This window comes from Mastomys coucha, unplaced genomic scaffold, assembly GCF_008632895.1.
Source record: "Mastomys coucha isolate ucsf_1 unplaced genomic scaffold, UCSF_Mcou_1 pScaffold15, whole genome shotgun sequence".
Lineage (NCBI taxonomy): Eukaryota > Metazoa > Chordata > Mammalia > Rodentia > Muridae > Mastomys > Mastomys coucha.
The window spans coordinates 141,126,002-141,145,417 of NW_022196897.1; the positions used below are offsets into that span (position 1 = coordinate 141,126,002).

General features: G+C 43.7%; 1 protein-coding gene across 1 annotated transcript in view; it reads left to right on the forward strand.

Annotated features, from left to right (window-relative positions):
- Dynlrb1 (dynein light chain roadblock-type 1) overlaps positions 1-15,366 on the forward strand; it is an 18,627-nt gene extending 3,261 nt beyond the window's left edge. The window contains exons 2-4 of the mRNA XM_031372401.1: positions 6,367-6,442; positions 10,494-10,661; positions 15,004-15,366. Coding sequence (XP_031228261.1) covers positions 6,367-6,442; positions 10,494-10,661; positions 15,004-15,047 — 288 coding nt within the window. The 3' untranslated portion in view covers positions 15,048-15,366. The remainder of the gene's footprint in view (positions 1-6,366; positions 6,443-10,493; positions 10,662-15,003) is intronic.
- Positions 15,367-19,416: the final 4,050 nt, after the last annotated feature.

The window sequence follows — 19,416 nt, forward strand, 5'->3', positions numbered from 1 at the left end:
TCAAACTCAGAAATCTGCCTGCCTCTGCCTCCCAAGTGCTGGGATTAAAGGCTTGCGCCACCACTGCCCGGTACATGGTAGATTTCTATAATCAGGACTATATTGTTTGCATTCATAAAATTGCTACATATTTAGATGAACATTCCAAATGAACACATGTAGCACGGTTGTATATAATCTGTAGGAAGTGCATGAGGTCATTTCTTACCCTTCGACCTAAGCTAACTACTGTTGACACCTGGGTAGGCTTCCTTTTTGATATGTTTGGTACATGAACTATTGTTTTCTTTGTGCCTTATGTAGTACACAACTTGCCATTTAACCAAGGATGACTTTGAACTTCTAATCCTCCTGCCTCTACCTCCTAAGTAAGATTTTGGATATGTGCCACCATACTCATTGATATTAGTGTAATTTTGGCCATAAGGTTTACTTTATGATACATGATACTATAAAGATGCTTATTCTGGTCTGGAGCAAGGGCTTAGTGATTAAGAGCACATACTACTTTTCAGAGGAACAGGGTTAGGTTCCCAGTGCCCACATTAGACAGGTCACAACTGCCTGTAACTCCAGTTCCAGGGAACCAACACCCTCTTCTGGCCTTCTAGATCACAACACTCGTGCACAAACCTACAGTCATGATTATAAAATGATTACATGTACTACATATACACACACACACATTTTTTTTTCATTGATTTATTCCTCCATTCACTTAAAAATACCTACTGTTGCCAGATGTGGTGGCTCATATTGTATTACCAGCACTTGGGAAGCAGAGACAAGCTGGTCTTTCTACAGTCAATGCCAGCTTGGTCTACATAGTTTCAGGTTGGTCAGTGCTGCATAGTAAGACCCTGTCTTTACACACACACATACCCCAAAAGAAAACCAAACTATCATTACAAGAGCCTGTGGATCTGAGCCCCCGGGACTCATGAGGCTCAGACCATACGAGGACACACTCATACTCATTCCAAACACATTCATACACACACCTACCTACTTTTCCAAATGTATTTCATTCTAAGGCTGAACAGTATCCTATACTCACACATTTAGTTCAGTTTCTCCTACAAACAGTGCTGGTAGTAATTGCCTTTATCTTTGACACCCCTGCCATATCGCACTATTCTATAGGATAGTTCATGTTGGTGGAAACTGCTTATTAGAACTATTAAATAAAATCATTCACACTTTTTGTCCAGTTTTACTCTACCACGTAGCTAGTTTCCTCTTATCCTATCATTTAACATGTATATCTTCAAGATCTCCATGTTTGGTATTTATTTACTGCCTAAAAGCATTTAACCAAACCATACTGTTGCATCATTACATGTATTTTTGGTTTTTCAAGACAGGGTTTCTCTGTGTAGCCCTGGCTGTCCTGGAACTCACTCTGTAGTCCAGGCTGGCCTCAAACTCACAGAGATCAGCCTGCCTCTGCCCCCAAGTACTGGGATTAAAGGTGTGTACCATCACCCAGCTATGATAAATTACTTGTTTACTATATAATAGTTGATAAAGTGGTGTGTGTATGTCTGTATGTATGTGTGTATGCATGTGTGTTTGTATGACCAGCCTTGAACTCAGATATCTACTGCCTTTGCTCCCAGAGTGCTGTGATCACATGTGTGTGCCACCACACGCAGCCATGATCCAACAGAATTTGGCAAACCATTTCCCTGGTGTACAATCTGAGTTGTTTCCAGACAACTGGAAACACCTTAACTCAGTCGTTCTTAACTCAGTCATTCTTAACTCAGCCATAATGCTGTGGTCTATAATTTTTGGGTTTTTTTTTTTTTTTTTTTTTTTTTTTTTTTTTTTTTTTTTTTTTTTTTTCAAGACAGGGTTTCTCTGTGTAGCCCTGGCTGTCCTGGAACTCACTCTGTAGACCAGGCTGGCTTCGAACTCAGAAATCCACCTGCCTCTGCCTCCCAAGTGCTAAGATTAAAGGCGTGCGCCACCACTGCCCAGCTGTTTTGTTTCTTTTAAATGAAGTAGATTATTTATGATGAATCTCAAGCAAAGCATTTCTGAGGCAAAAGGAGCAGAGCAGTATTCATGCCTCATACACTCTGTTGTGTGGTTTTCCCAGGGGGTTTTGGATCTTGAGAGCTTTGCCTTAATGAAGCCAGCATTAAAATGGTCCTGCACTGTTGAGTTTTCATTCCTTTGAAGGTGTTTAGGTGTTTGTAATTTATCTTAGATGTGTTTTCTGTTTTCTATCTTCTACTGGACACATGCTATTTTTCTTACTATTTTGTGGAATTTTACTTGAATTTTTTGACCCAGAGTTTCTCTGTATAACTCTGGCTGTCCTAGAACTCACTCTGTAGACCAGGCTGGTGTTGAACTCAGAAATCCACCTGCTTCTGCCTCCTAAGTGCTGGGATTAAAGGATGTGCTACCACGCCTAGCTTTTAATGTTTATGAAGTTGGGTCTTTTTTTCTGTTAAATTTTTCTCTATTAGGGATGGAACTCAAGGTCATTATAAAAGCCTATAACAAAGGTGACATTCTCAATTAGTAAAAGATTAAATGGGGTAATGTAGGATTTCACATTTACCTTAACCCCAGAACCTGTTCCATTGTTATCCATAGCAACATAACATCATACAAAGCAGCTGTCAGTTTCCAGGTATGTCTCTGAAATTGTCAAGAACCAGCCCTCCAAATGCCCACCAGTGCATGCAAGAGGATCTGGATAGAGGGCTAGAACAAAGAATTGACACATTAGATGATATAGTGCAGATCACAGGAGATGAGGTACAAGGACTGAAAGTCAGAAGCAAAATGTATAATGAGAGTCAGTATAACTGGACCAGAGTAAAAGGCACCTCCGTGGTATCTGGCATAATACTAATACTTCTTTAGATTTGTTAGCCCTGCATGAGGAGGTTGGACAAAAGGCCCATTTCCTTTTGTCCAGTATTGAATTTATAGTCCATGGTCATTATAACAATTTCTCCATTTGGTTGATTGTTCTTTCCCCCCTTCCCTCATCGCCCCCCCCCCCAAGACAGGGTTTCTCTGTTTAGCCCTGGCTGTCCTGGAACTCACTCTGTAGACCAGGCTGGCCTCCAACTCAGAAATCCGCCTGCCTCTGCCTCCAAGTGCTGGGATTAAAGGCGTGTGTCACCACTGCCTGGCAGTTGATTTTTCAAAGGCAGGTTCCACAGTCTTCGTGTTCTCTGTCCTGAAGGTCTAAAAGCCGAAGGCAAGGCAGCTTGTCCAGTATGAGATTCCTATCTCATTCCTATCTCAGTGCTTTGCACTACACTCTTAGAGATATTCTCCTTCCAAGTCTGAGGGTCCACAGAAACACATCTAGCATTGGTACTCTTTCTAGAAAAAAAATAGGTAGGTTCTGACCCATAGCAGTATAATTCACTAATCTGGAATACATTTTTACTCTCAGACCAAGGGAATCCCAACAGCTGAGTATTATTAGAAGTTACAAGTACTCCTGACCTTGACCATACGGAAGGATGTAGCAAGGTGGGTCAGGAACATATGCCCAATACAGCTTCCCTGTCACCACCGTCAGGGCACTCAGCAAGATCACAGTCAGCATCATTCTTTGTCCCAGCATCAGCATGTCACAACAATCACTCTGGCAGCCACTGTGTGAAAAACCACAAATGTGCCCTCTTCCCCCTATTAATACCAGATCAGGACCCTGCCATATGCCAGTAAGTGGATCCTTTCATCTCACCTGGGCATAAGTATGCCTAGTTGTAGGGTGCTACAGAGAGTCCCTTGGCATCCAGGATCAAAAAATTCAAAATAAAATTTTGTGGTGAAGGAGTATACAATAACTCCTTTTTAAATTTTTTTGTAACTGATTTTTTAGAGCTCCTTGAGATTGTTCCATAATTTCCTGTCCTTGAGGATATTAATCATAACATAGTATTTATAGTTAATGTATATAATTATAAAGCATATAATTAATATTTAATACATATTTTCAGTTACTATACATAATATATTAACATATAAATCATATTCAATATAATTATACTTAATGTGGATAATATGAATATACATGCAGTTATTATATACATGTCTCAATGTATATAATTTCTAACTTGTATAATATGTTAGTTTATATAACTTATGTTTGGGGCCACCTACTGGATTGGATCAGAACAGCCAGGTGTACTTATCTGGAGTCCATTTGATCTGTGACAGGTGGGTCCAAGTCTTAGGACTCTTGATTCCCAAAGTTTATATGAACTTTAGTTTACAAAGGCATATACCACTGTATTGAATTCCATATTTTAGAACGATAGTTAAAAGGTGTCTGTTGACAACAGGAATAGACTCATGCGCTTGAGATATAGTAAAAGCTAAAGGTTTATAGCTATAGATATGCAGATTGAACAGAGATATCTTTAAGTTTATATTTAGAAGACAACCAAAGGGAAATGAAAATCTTGAGCTTATGGCTGAATTGTTAACTGCCAATGTTCCATTAGCTTATCAGAACTCCATTGATCAATATTAAAATTCTGAAATTTGAAATGACAATAGCCTGCAGGGAAATATGAAACATTTCCCCTTTTTTATGCCTTAAGTCATTTCTTATATCTCTATAGCTGGCACTTATATACATTAAAACATCTTAGACCCTCCAATATTTATCACTTGCATTTACCAACTTTAAACATCTTTCATCTGGAGGATTTTTTATTTCTAAATCATCACTATCCAAGTTCTCTTAACTTTCATTACTTGCATTTATCAATCTCAAACATTTTCCATAAACATTTTTTCTTAGACCTTAACGTGTTGGGTTGGATCATAACTCACCTGTGCCTTGTGTACCATATTGCTGTCTCTCCACCCACTGCTTACATCTCTGACCCTCTGGGGGTCAGTGGGTGCTCCAGTCTCTCTGGGAACGTGGCGAGTGGGACCGGAGGGAGACTGCTCTCCAGCTGGCACTGCCTGGCACACCTCCACTGTGGTGGTGCATGGTGACCTGCTCTGGGACTGCTAGCATCCTGGATGCTGTTTCTCTCTCATGTCTAGGATCTAATCTATCCCTAATTAGGGTCAAAAGACAAAAGTACTGTGGGAAACAAAGCCACAAGCTAACAGAAATAACTGCCAAAATATACACATATGACATCAGTCCTCATCCAGAAGCCTCTCGTTCCTCCTACCAACGTCAATAGAATCTTCAGCTCCTTGTCTTGAGCCTCAGATACACCTTCTCTAATTGTTCCATGCCTCAGCAGGCCAGGAAGTCTCCCAGCACATCCTGACCTGCCTTGACTCTGTAGACACTGGCCTTGATCTCACAGAGATCTAAATGCCTGTCCTGACTCTACCTACGTCTGAGGAGCTTTTGACAAGATTCCAAGCCTCTGGAGGGGCATCCTGAGACTAAGCACACTTTAAAACCAGGCTCCAGCCATAGGGAGAGCAAGGTCAGCTAGGCTTCTGTTTATGGGCGCCTACTCTGCTGACCACACCAAGAGACTGAGTAGCTAGACACTCTCAGAGTAACAGGCTAGGGCTCAGGTGGTCTAGAAAGTATCTGCTTTCAGAAAAGCAGCTCTGTAAGTTTGTTTTTAAAGGGATAAGGAGAGCCAGGGTGACAGGACACACCTTTAAGCCCAGCACTCAGGAGGCAGAGGCAGGCAGTCTCTGAGTTTCAGTCCAGCCTGATCTACAGAGTGAGTTCCAGGAAAGCCAAGGCTATGTAGAAGCGTGCATGACAGAGGGAGGCTCCAGCATCTCATTATCTGCTCAGTTGACAGGTTCTTTTGTGTTAGGACATTCCTCTTTGAGCAGTTTCTAGATGACCAAAACTCTTCCTGAGACATAGTTCCTGTCCCTATATACCAAGTGTCACTGTGTCTAGGGTAACAGCTTTTTAAGTCACTGAGTTTATCCTTATGGGGTCATTTTGCTCACTTTGAAATATTTTCATTTTTGATGTTTAACCTACAAAGAAAGAAGTGCCTCCTTCCTGTTAAAAGCTACTACTTGGGATTTTTGTTTTTGTTTTTTACAGTTCATCAGAATACTGTGCTGCATGTGTGAGTCATGGGTCATGGGTGTGTCTGTACTCCAGGGCATGGTGTTTATATTCTGCTCTCAAATAGCTGATTGGCAGGGAGGGGATAAGCGCCTGGTGTAAGGGGCGGAAAGCAGTGCTCCTCGTGCTGGGGCTGCCAGTGGTGGCCTAAGGAGCCACCTAAGGGGCCTGACCTTGCACAGCTTTGGAGCATTGCCAAGTGCCTGGGTGTTACTTGCCTTTAGATGAATGTCACTCATGGGCCAGGATCTGAAGAAGTTAATCCAGTCTGCCTGCTGACTCCTAATCTTGCTCTCCTTTTCTGGCAGGCAGAGGTGGAGGAAACTCTCAAGAGGCTTCAGAGCCAGAAAGGAGTGCAGGGCATCATCGTGGTGAACACTGAAGGTAGGCCCTTAGTCCACCCGGCACCCAGGCCGGTCTCCAGAAGACAGCCCACACCACACCGCATGCACTGTCCTTCCTCAATCCTAATGAGCCCTGAAACATTTCCAAAGTTCTTTTGATTTTTTTTTTCCCTTCCTTCTTTGAGGCAGGGTCTTGGCTGGTTAATTATACCAGTAAAATCGTAGCCTAAGCATCCAGCAATAGGGGGATGCTGGATGTATGGACTCTCTTACTTCATGGGCTCTTTTTATGGTTTGTTGTTGTCTTAGGGTTTTACTGCTGTGGACAGACACCATGACCAAGGCAACTCTTAGACAACATTTAATTGGACTGGCTGACAGGTTCAGAGGTTCAGTCAATTATCATCAAGGATGCATGGCAACATCCAGGCAGGCATGGTGCAGTAGAAGCTGAGAATTCATCTTCATATGAAGGCTGCTATGAGAAGGCAGCAGGGGTCTTAAAGCCCACACCCACAGAGACACACCTACCCCAACAAGGCCACTACTCCAATAGTACCAAGCATATACAAACTATCACATTCCATTCCCTGGGCCCCATAGGCTTGTTCAAACATGAACAATACCTGAACATAGCATAATGCAAAATACATCTAATCCAACTTCAAAAGTTCCCATAGTTTATAACAGTCTCAACAATGTTAAAAGTTCAAAGTCTCTTAATCCTGTATAAAGTAAAAAATACTGGACCAAAGTAAGACAGTAAACCAGCTGGGCAAACTCCAAACTCCACTTCTCCAAGTCAGATGTCAAAGCACTCTTCAGATCTCCAACTTCTTTCATCCTTGTTGACTGCAGTTGGCAGATCTGGCATTCAGCAGCAACAAACTTCATTCTCTTGGGCTGGTTTCACTCCCTGTTAGCAGCTTTCCCCTGCAGGTTCTCACTGCTCTGACATCTCTAACATCTTGGAGTCTCCAAGGCAACATTGACTTTACAGCTTCTTATTCCAATGTCTGGGATCCACACATGATCTTCTGGACTCCTCCAAAGGGCTTGTGTCACTTCTCCAGCTCTGCCCTTTGTGGCACTCTAGACTTTAGTTGACTCCACTCCACTGCTGCTGCTGTTCTTGGTGATCACCCCTTGGTACTGGCATCACCTATACGCTGGGATCTTCAATTGCAACTAGGCTTCACCAAGAGCCTCTCATAGGCTCTCTTCATGATGCCAGGCCTCAATTCCTTTGCATGACCCCTTCATGCTTTCAAATCCAGTACTACCTGGGTGAGTCTCACATTACCAAGTCTAGCTGCAGCACAAGGTCTAACCCTGGCTATCTCTGGAACAGAGCTTCTTTGTGCTCTCAGAAAACACTTCCCAAATTTCACTTCAGTGATGCTGGTCTCTTAATCACCACTAATTTCTTAGCTCCAGCATCAATTGTCCCAGTAGTCCCTTCTGTTCTTGACTCTAAAGCCAGAGCCACATAGCTGAAGCTGCCAAGTTCTGCTGCTTACAGGGGAGGAACATGGCCCCTTTGTTCTATTATATTATAACCAGCTTTTTGTTTTCAATGAATTTACTCTCTACATAAGCTTGGTTATCCTGGAATTTTCTCTGTAGACTGACTTTGAACTCAGAGACCTGCATGCCTGTCTACGAAGTGCTGACACTTCTTTTAGATTGGCACGAAGGTGTGGTCCACCACATTTAGATTGGTTTGCCTTTGTCTCCTGGGATTAAAGGTGTGTACCGCCATGCCTGGACCTTAAACTTGGCTGGGTGGGATCTTGCTCCAAAGTCCCACTCCCTTCATCTGCTGTCTCCTAGAACACAGGAGTCAGCTCCATTTCACTTCCTGGTGCCCCTTTAATACTTGGAACCATAGATTTGTATTTTTCCTTTCTCAGCTTGTTCCTTTTCATAAAAACATTCTTCATAAAACTAAATCAGAAGCCGGGCAGTGGTGGCACATGCCTTTAATCCCAGCACTTGGGAGGCAGAGGCAGGCAGATCTCTGAGTTCAAAGCCAGCTTGGTCTACAGAGTGAGTTCCAGGACAGCCAGGGCTACACAGAGAAACCCTGTTTTGAAAAAACAAAACAAAACAAAAGACTAAACCAGAGAACAAAGTCACTGTTGAGCTTTTTTGAGACTTCCTTTGTCAGTGCAATTAGTATAAATCTCCTTACCTTAGCCTCAGGTAGACTTTTCAGACAAGGGCAAAAAGCAGCCACATTCTTCACCAAAATACCACAAAAACAGTCTCTAGGCCACATACTGAAATTCTTCTCCACTAAAATCTCTTGGGCCAGATCTGCATGGTTTAAATCACCCTCAGCCAACAAAGTCTTCCATATTCCTACTAGGATTGCCCATTAAGCCCCCTTTAAAGCATTCCACTGCTTTCCAAATCCAAAGTCCCCAAATCCAACAAACAAAAGCATTGTCAAACCTTACAGCAATATCCCACTCCTGGTATCATTTCTGTCTTAGGGTTTTATTGCTGTGAGCAGACACCATGACCAAGGCAACTCTTTTTTTTTTTTTTTTTTTTTTTTTTTTTTTTTTTGGTTTTTCAAGACAGGGTTTTTCTGTGTAGCCCTGGCTATCCTGGAACTCACTCTGTAGACCAGGCTGGCCTTGAACTCAGAAATCCGCCTGCCTCTGACTCCCAAGTGCTGGGATTAAAGGCGTGCGCCACCACTGCCTGCAAGGCAACTCTTATAAATACAACATGGTTCAGTCCATTATCATCAAGGTGGGAGCATGGCAACATACAGGCAGGCATGGTGCAGGAGAAGCTGAGAGTTCTACATTTTCATCTGAAGGCTGCTATGAAAAGACTGGCTCCCAGGCCAGTGTGAGGGTCTTAAATAAAGCCCAGACCCACAGTGGCACACATACTCCAACAAAGCCACACCTCCTAATAGTGCTGCTCCTTGGTCCAAGTATATACAGACCATCACAGTTATGTTGTGGGTACTGGACCCAGGTCTCAGACAGACTTCACAAAAAAACTCACTTTACCACTGAGCTACACTTCCAACCTCTTACTGGGCTGTTTTATAGACTGTAAGCCACCTTACCCACTCAGTGGAAGTAAGGAGGCAAACAACGAGCTCTTCCCCATGCAATTTTATTAGGATCCTTGTAATCTTGTTTGTTACATCTTACTTATTTCTACTTACATTTTATTAGTTACATCTTGCTTCTTATATCTTACTTATTACTATTTCTACTTACTCCTATTCCTATTCTTAGTTCTATTCCTACATCTTACTTCTACCCTTACATACTTACTCCTATCTATCATACGTACTCTTCTATATCCCATACTTACTCTTCTATCCCATCACCAGCCCTAATTCTACATACTTACTTACCATCTCTACATACTTACTCTTCTAAATCTACATCTTACCTCTAACCCATCACCAGCCCTAATTCTACATACTTACTCTCTCCACATACTTACTCTCTCTTCAGTCTCTCTCCAGCCCCCAGCCCTTGTGGGTCAAATACTTTCCCTGGTCCCAATCAGCATCAGCTACGTGGCAAAGCACAATAGGCTGCGGGAAATCATGCCAGCTTGCATCACAAACTAGAGGCACACAGCTTCTCCAACTAAGGGCTTGTTTATCGATGCTCTCTGCTCTGGCCGGAGACCAGGTATTCAAAATATATGTATATAGGGTGGCAGCTGCGGCTCCCCACAAAAGACAGCAATGCACTTCATAAAAACACACTGGGGTAGAGAAGCGTCTTCATATGCATGCTCAGCCAGCCTCACCAAGAACAGTAATGGGTTAGTTTGATGTGTCTCAGTGTAAGCAGACCTCCTTTTCAACCTCTTTTCTTTTTAAAAGATTTATGTATTTGTGTATATAAGCGTTGTTTTCCTGTACATCTGTATGACAAAAGAGGGTATCAGATCCCATTATAGATGGTTGTGAGCCACCACGTGGTTTCTGGGAATTGAACTCAGGACCTCAGGAACAATAACCAGTGCTCTTAACCCAACTGAGCCATCTATCTCTCCAGCTCCCAACCTCTTTCCTGTTTGGTTTCGATTTGTCCTTCCCACAGGCATTCCTATCAAGAGCACAATGGACAATCCCACCACTACACAGTACGCCAACCTCATGCACAACTTCATCTTGAAGGCACGGAGCACTGTGCGTGAGATTGACCCCCAGAATGACCTAACCTTCCTTCGAATTCGCTCCAAGAAAAATGAAATTATGGTGGCACCAGGTAAGGGTTCTTGCACCTTCACATTTAGTTTCTGAACCTGTAGCAGGTTCTCTGTGGCTTATCAGGAAAGTGTGGCACAGTACTGTCTCCACAGGTTCAAGGTAGGCCTAGTGGGTGTAAAGAGTCAAGTTGCTTCACTGCCCAGTCACTGTCAGGTGGCAGCCACCAGTGATCTTCAGCAAGCCTCATAGAGGAATTGTGACTTCATGAGGAAGAAAGACACAAACATTAATGCTGGTCATTCTCAACTTGGTAAGAATTCCACAAGAATTTGGGACATGGAAGTGTTGATCCGTTCTGCCCGGGCAGTCAACAAAGATTTCTCAGAGAAAGGAATGTTGGAGCCAGGAAAATATGAGTCAGAAGGGTGGAAAAGTGGTTTCTATATGAAAAAGAACTTATAGTCCTGTCTCCAACCCATGTAGCCAGCTCCCACCACCATTGGAGCAAATTGCGGTTTTGAGTCATCAGTAAAAAGCTTGGCTGGGTAGTATAAGCATGCCTGTGTTTAGGCCTTTGGATCATTCTCAGTGTAATGAGATGCTCACATTGGGAGGAGCCCAAAGGATGGGAACTACAGAGGGGAGACATGGGGATGCCTCCTGCTCTGCCTCCTCTAACTCAACACTCACAGACTAGAGTGGCAGACAGATTCTACAGGACTTCTCTGGTTACCGCTCCCTGTCATTCTGTCAAGCTGTGGCTGGACGTGCATGAGTTCTTATATAATGAATGGTGCCTCAGTTTGCAGAGCAGGTTAACTAAGGAAGGTATAAAAGTGGATCCAACTTGGACGGTGCCTCAGACCCCAGACTCAGCTGTGTGGCTCTGATCCTGTGAGCTGAGCTGCTTGTGGCAGGCAGTGCTCTGATTATGAGTGCTAGGCATGGTAACATGCTTTTAATCCCAGCACTCAGGAGGCAGAGGCAGGAGGATCTCTGAGTTCAAGGCCAGCCTGGTATAAAGTGGTTTCTGGGACAATTAGAGCTACACAAACCCTGTTGGGGGTTGGGGGCACCAGCCAGTCCCAGCAGCAGGCCAGTATGGCTTCTGTTCCCAAGCCTCCTCTTGCTCCAGCTCAGTCTGCCTGGCTAGAAGATGGGAAGGAGACCTGAGTCACTCACAAAAGAACTGTTAGTGCATTTATGTATGCTTGACTTAACATAGCTCTTGTCAGCTGATGCTTTCCACATCTACATCTATAAAACATCAGTGTAGAGGTCTGTGCTGCTGCGATCCTCTGGGGTATACACCATTGGGAAGAATATGTAAGATCATAGAGCTAAGCCGAACAGTCAACTTTTAATGAAAAGGCCACCCCTACCCCAACTTCCTGCTGTGGGACAATGGAGGGCAGATCTGTTCCATAAAACTAGGATTGGGGATCATCTCTCCACTTGGTGGTTATGTCAGTGCAGACTTGAGGTGCCCAGTGACAGACCTAAAAACTCAGTGTGAAGGAAAGATGACATGGTGCCACAGAGACAAGCACTTAGTAGACAGTGTCACCTAAAGCTCCAGAGGTGTCTGGGAATCCTGGCCATGAAGGTCTCAGCTCAGTGCAATAGCACCTCCAATTTGTCCTCAAAAACCATGGACATTTGGAGTCTCTGAGGGCGGGGCAGTGGTGGCGCATGCCTTTAATCCCAGTACTTGGGAGGCAGAGGCAGGCAGATTTCTGAGTTCAAGGCCAGCCTGGTTTACAGAGTGAGTTCCAGGACAGCCAGGGCTATACAGAGAAACCCTGTCTCGAAAAAAAAGAAACAAACAGTCTCTGAGGATTGTTGGTGCTTGAGTTGGGTTTCACAGACTAAGTGGCTCCAGTCTCATCAGTGGAAATAAGGAGCCAGAGCCTCACATGGACAGCATATGGAAAAGTCTGCAGGGAGTGTACATGCTGGCACTTGACCTGGCTGGGGGTCCAGTGTCTCTCATTCATACTGTAGGTATGCTGAAGGTTGTGTGGCCATAAACAATGCTGTTTCTTGGGGCCACCACACTGCTACACTCCCCTTCCTGGGGCCTTTTCACATACCATCCCGCCACTGGACAAGCCTTTGATTCCTTACTGCCTTGCTAACCAGCTACTTAGCTACATTTCCACTGTTTTCTGTTTTCCACAGTAGTGTAAGGGCAGGGACTTGTAAGCACAGTATTTAACAAATACATTTAACAGATGGCTTTTGCTGTTTTGAGGTAAGATTTCTCTACATAGCCCAAGTTGTTCTAGAACTTACTTTGTAGACCAAGCCAGCCTTGAACTCAGATACTGCTACTCAGCTACTGGGATCAGAAACATGTGCCACCATGTCCAGTTCCCAGATGGCTTTAATTTCCTCCCATGGCAGAGATTTCCCGTTTCAAGTTAGGGTGGGTTCAGTAGAGGGTTAGGGTTAAGGATGTCCGGGACATAGTGTCCTCTATGGATTTGTGTGTGGGAATATGCATGTCTATAGAGGTCAAAAAAGGGCACCAGATCCCCCTGAAGCTGGAGGAACAGAATAGTAGGAGCTGCCACCCGAGTGGTAGGAACTAACTGCAGGGTTTCTGCAAAAGCAGCGAGCGCTCTTAACCAGTTGCTGAGGTCTCTCCAGCCCCTGGGACATGGTATTTCAGGTGAACATCAGTACTACAGAACTACATACTTTTATGTATCCAGTTTTATGTGGTTAATACAGAAATGCTGGGTTTGGGGCCAGAACATCTGTGAGTAGGGCTGGATTGCCTGCTGCTTGTGCAGGGCAGTCCCAGCATGTTCCCACCATGCAGTATGGGTAGACTGGACTGACCTTGCCTGGAAGGAAAAGGTCCAGTCTCTTCTTACAGAAATGGACTGCTGGTGGCTCCTTAGAAGTTTAGTGCTTCATATTTTAACAGATTAAGGTATGTAACATAGTTTGACTTATTGACCTCACTGATGTAGTACAAAGCAACTTTACTGCCACATCCTGACTGTCTAGATGGCTCAGTAAAGGCTCTTGTTGCTAAACCCGAGCTTGAGTCTTGGCTTCTACATGGTAGGCAGCTTTCAAAAGCTCCTCCAAGAACCATTCTTCTGACTCCACCTGCCTGCTTCAGCAGGTACATGAGCACAGAAAGAGCAGAATTTTAAATGTACGACCATAGAACACTGCCTTTTACAGGTACTTGATGTAATATTGCAGGATTTAGAATTTTTGTTGGGTGGGTATATTTTTGCTTTTAGCTTGTTAATTATGTGTACAGATTGCTTAGCTATGAAACTGTAGTCACTTGTAGTAGTTAGTTGTCGTGGTTTATTAATAAAATAGAAGCCCACTAGCACCCATCTAGAGTGATTTTGGGGATTGTTGAGGTGCCACCTGAGAAACCTGAAAAGTGCCATGTTAGAGCTAATCCTGGCCTAGAGATACAGATGATGCCCAGAACTTAAGGGCAATTTCTGTATACCTGTAGACTGTTGTCCTTCTCATCAGGACCAGAGCATCCAGGCACGAGCCCACATGTCTAAAATATGCTGCACAACTTCAATTGACATGCTTGGTGAACAGAGCACCTGCATCTAAAATCCATAATGAATTTGGAATTGAGGGTATATATATATCAGTATGCTGACCTACACAAAACTCTGGCTATAAGCCCCAATACTACAAGAAAATGATCAAAACCAGTGAAGTTTGCCCAGAGAGACAGCACTTTGCCCTATTTTCTTGATAAATGAGGCCTGTCCATTTCTGTGGAGAGTCTGATTCATGAGACAATCATTGGAAAATGCTTCAAAGAAGCAAAGAACTTCCTGTGACCTTTCAAAGTTTCCTTTGAAGGGGGGAGGGGGAATGCATATTGAGGAAGGTACAGATCAGCAACAAGCCAGCCAGTCAGCAGGGCTTCATAGGATGGAGTAAGGTATGTCTGCCAGTCATATTATTAAAATCTTACTTACATTAATGTTTGTGTGTCCATGTGCGTGCACACATGCACATGCAACTGCAGAGGTTAGAGTACAACCCTTAGGAATTGGTTGTTTCCTTCTACCACATGAGTCCTCGGGGTTGAACTCAGGTTATCAGGTTATCTTACCAGCCTCCAAATCTTATCTTGTTTAATAATAAAAATTAAGAGTATGCTGCAGAGGTAGTTAGTTCACTACCTCTTCCCATCAAGACTTCACTTGCCATCAGCCACTTGGCAGGAGACAATAAGGAACTTCTAGGTTATTTCCCGTTCCCAGCCATGGAGAGTTAGCCTGCCACGGATGCTCTTCTGAAAGCTGTCTTCCCCTGCATTGCATGGTTAGTGATTACTATTAGCCTTCTCCTGGTTTACATTTAGTGATTTGTTTTTATGTTTTTCTCTTTTTCAGATAAAGACTACTTCCTGATTGTGATTCAGAATCCAACTGAATAATCCAAGGTCTTGGCTTCCTGTGTCATTCCTTAATTTAATGTCCCCCAAGAAAAATAGCGTTAATCATGTCAGTGGGCACATGGTGACTGCCTGAGAACCCATGTAGACCATGCCATTGATCAAGGGTAGCTCTGCCCACCCCACCAAGGAGTGCCTCTGATGATCCAGTCAGTCCCTGGGAAAGCTCAGTTCTCCTTTCTAGGCTTTGGAATAAGAGCTTATGATAAGCCCACACCCAGCTTTCTTCTAACCTGCGGTTCACTTTGTCCCCCTTGGAAAGCTGTTTTTGTTTTTTAAACTAAAAATTACTTCAAGCCCCTTACTGACTGTTGTGTCTTTACTAGATTGGAAAGGCTATTCCTATGTTAGCTCAAGGTCAGCTGAACATACCCACAACTTCTAGCCACGGGCAGGTCCCTGGGCCTGCTCTTGCCAGCACCTGTGGCACACACACTTCCTGAACAAGGCTTAGTACCAATGCCCTGGTTCCTGAGCCTTTTAGACACTGCTTTCTATTGCATTGCCCTAAGCAAAGTAAGAGAGTGGTGTTTACCGAGTACCCACAATGCACCTCGTGTACCTCAAGAGCCACATTGTTGGATTGGGGACTTGGTAGAAACACAAGTGGGAAGGAACACGCAGTTCCTGAAGTCTCCCAGATGGGAACATGGGTCTCTGCAGGTCATTCATACTGTCTTCCTCAGAACCCCGAACCCATCCGTTGTTCCCAGTGAGCTCATTCACGGTGATCGTCCTTCTGTCCACAGACGCTCTTCTCTACACACCCACTCACTCTGTCCTAGCCTACTGTAGAGATACCTACTCACCGATGTTTACTGCTACTCTATTCACAATAGCCAAGACATGGAAAGGAAGTAGATGTCCACCAACTGATAACACATTTACACAAGATTATGACCTATCTATTAAGAAAATGGAATTGCTGGGCCTGGCAGCACACGCCTTTAATCCCAGCACTTGGGAGGCAGAGGCAGGTGGATTTCTGAGTTCGAGGCCAGCCTGGTCTACAGAGTGAGCTCCAGGACAGCCAGAGCTATACAGAGAAAACCTGTCTCAAAAAAACAAAAAAACAAAACAAAAAAAAAAACAAAAAAAAAAAGAAAGGAAAAAAGAAAGTGGAATTACAAATCCACAGGTAAATAAGTGGACGAAGCTGGAAACAACCATTGTGAGTAAGGTAACCCAGAACCAGGAAGTCAAATGTCCTGTTTTCTCTCATCAGTGGATGTTAGTTTTAAATCTTCAGATATGTGTATTTTACTTGCAATACTCAGGAAGATCTGGAAAGTACTAAGGTGCCATATTCAAGAGAAAGGAGACAAGCTGCACTGGTATGAAGAAATCATGGGATAGGAAGGGTTAAATCAGTGTAAGAACGTGGAGTAAGGTAGAGGACAGAACAGAGCAAGGGGAAAAGACAGAAATCTACTACTGCAGGAGCTCCCCTAAACCTACCCCCCCCACACACACACACAAGCTAAAATCGAGTTCCTTGTTAACAGGGCAACAGTACTCCTAGACATCAGAGGTTAACAAAAAACCCAGTGCCAGGTATGAGTTGTTTCTATTGACGTGGTTGGCCACTGAAGTCCCAAATATTATAGGAGACTACTACTGCTCTTTGGTTACCTTCCAGATGGTATTGCTGAAGACAGCTCGTGCTTCAATAATCTTATCTTTGCATCATAGAACATGGCAAAAATCAAGTTGATACAAACCTGGAAGCTTTGTCCTAGTGATTAGTTAGCTTTCATGGTTCAGAAAGGTGCTATGGAAGTTATTGGAGGAGAAAAGTTCTTAGTCATACCCAGCTATGAACCCTTCAAGCTACAAAAATACAGGCTTCCTAGTTTAATAGTGGCACAAACATGGCGAGAACCAACCACTTTTGATTCAATCTAAATCGCTCTCTACAGGATGAAGCATACCTGGCAACACTAGTTGGCTAAGAACCTGTAGCTAAATAGGTCACAAGCCCTATGGGAGAGCCTACTGCTGTTATGCTACTCGATGGACATAGTATTAAACTGAGTCCTAATGACTTGTGTTCTATCCACTGATCAATGTACTTCACTATCTGAGAAACTTCTAATTGTAACAGATGACAATAAATACAGACACAACTGGCCAAATTGCAGAAGATAGGAGACTATAGAATGCTCAGATCTACTAAGCACATATATAAGGAAACATATATAATGCACCCCCATCTATCAAGGCTAAGGGATCATTGCGGAAGAGGTGGAGGACAAAGTGTAACAGCCTGAGACAGTGGGTGACTACAAGAAAACATCTTTTGGACACAGCAGGGCAGCTGCCCACCAAATCATAGCAAGGAGGGAGAAATCCACAATCCCATTCCAACCCATGAGACAACTGACAATTGTCAGCTGCAGGGAGTTTTCTCTAAGAGTGTACCCCTGATAATAGTAATTTGATGATGCTCCAGTAGAAAACCACACGCCCAAGAATATTAGATACAACATTGGCCCTGGAGGATTAAAAAAAAAATGGGGGGCTGGTGAGATGGCTCAGCGGTTAAGAGCACTGATTGCTCTTCTGAAGGTCCTGAGTTCAAATCCCAGCAACTACATGGTGGCTTACAACCATCTGTAATGAGATCTGACTCCCTCCTCTGGAGTGTCTGAAGACAGCTACAGTGTACTTACATATAATAAATAAATAAATCTTTAAAAAAAATAAATATTTTTAAAAAATGCCACAAACCTGGGTGGGCAGAGAAGGGGAGGTAAATTATGGATGAACATAAAAACAAACCCTGTGAAACTCTCAGACAGGCTGAAGAAATGGCTGATCTGCTGCTAAGATTACTTGCTTCCACAGAGGACCCAAACTTGACACCAGCACTCATATCAGACGGTTCACAACCATTTCTAACTCTAGTTCCAGGGACCCAATACTGTCTTCTGGGCTCTGTGGTCACCAGACACCCACACAGTATACATATGTACATACATACATACATACATGCTATACATATAAAGTGAACGCTCAAAGAACTAACAAAAATTATTTAAATGTGTGTGTGTGTGTGTGTGTGTGTGTAGACGTGTGTGGTGGGGGTATTGCCACAGCACACATGTGGGGGTCAGGGGACTCTGTGGGAGTTGGTTCTTTCACCATAAAGGTCCTAGAGCTCAGATCATAAGTCTTGGCAGCAAGTGCCAAGCTTACTGGTACCTTCTAAATTTTTCATGTCATTACCCTAGCCCACTAATCCCATCTACTTAGAAGGCTGAGACTGGGGGATCTGGAGTTCAAGGTTTGCCCAAGCTTCAGAGAAAATTCAAAGGCCAGGCTGATTAACTCAGTAAGGCATTGTTACACAATGTTAAAAAAAAAAAAAAAAAAAAAAAAAGTCATGAGGCAGAGGAGGGTGGATTTCTGTGACTTAGAGTTTAGCCTGGTCTACAGAGTATGTTCCAGGGCAGTCAAGGATTCAGAAAGAAACCCTGTCTTCTATGGGTAGGAGGAAGGAAGGCTGGGAATGTAGCTCAGTAAGATCAAAGCTAGGGTAGGTTACATGAGAACCTGTCTCAAAGGAAAAAAAAAAGCCAAGGAGCTGGGGGCCTAGTGCTCAGAGCAACAGTGTATGATGCTAAGGAAAACCCAGGTTCTAGCACTTACAGGCAAAGAGCTCCAAGCCCAGCTTTGTGGTGCACACACTCAGGAAGCACAGACAGGGGGATCTCTAAGTCTGAGGCCAGCCTGGTCTACAGAGTGAGTTCTAGGACAGCCAGGACAAAGAGCTTCAGAAAGGAACTCACCAGAGTGAGAGGAGGAAGAGAGTATAAGAGACAGAAGAGCTTCAAAGGCCCCTCCTGTTCCAGGGGACATAGGACAGAAGTCAAGGGGTCACCCAGACTATTTGAATTAGGACAGAGTTCAGCTGCAGAAGACCAAAAGAGTGGCTCACACATGACAAAACACTGGCGCTAGCAAGATGGGACAGCGGGTAAAAGTGCTTGCCACAAAGTGATGACCAGAGTTCAATCCTCAGGACCTACATGATGGAGAGAACCTTCTCCTGCAAGTTGATACTAAGCACACATGCCAAACACAAATGTAATTAAAAATTTTTAGTTGACCTGGTTAGCAGTCCAGAATTCAGGTTCCTTCTAACTTTCAATTCCATCACCTGCAAGAGGTAAGAACCCTTGACTCTGCTCATCCAAGACTGTGGAACTCTGTTGGTAGTTTGCATGAAACCCTGGGCTCAGGCTCCAGCGCTGTATAGTCTAGATGTGAAGGTTCCCAGTGTAATCCCAGCACTTGGGAAGTGGAGACAAAGGTCAGGAGTTGGAGGCCAGATTGAGCTCAGGAAACC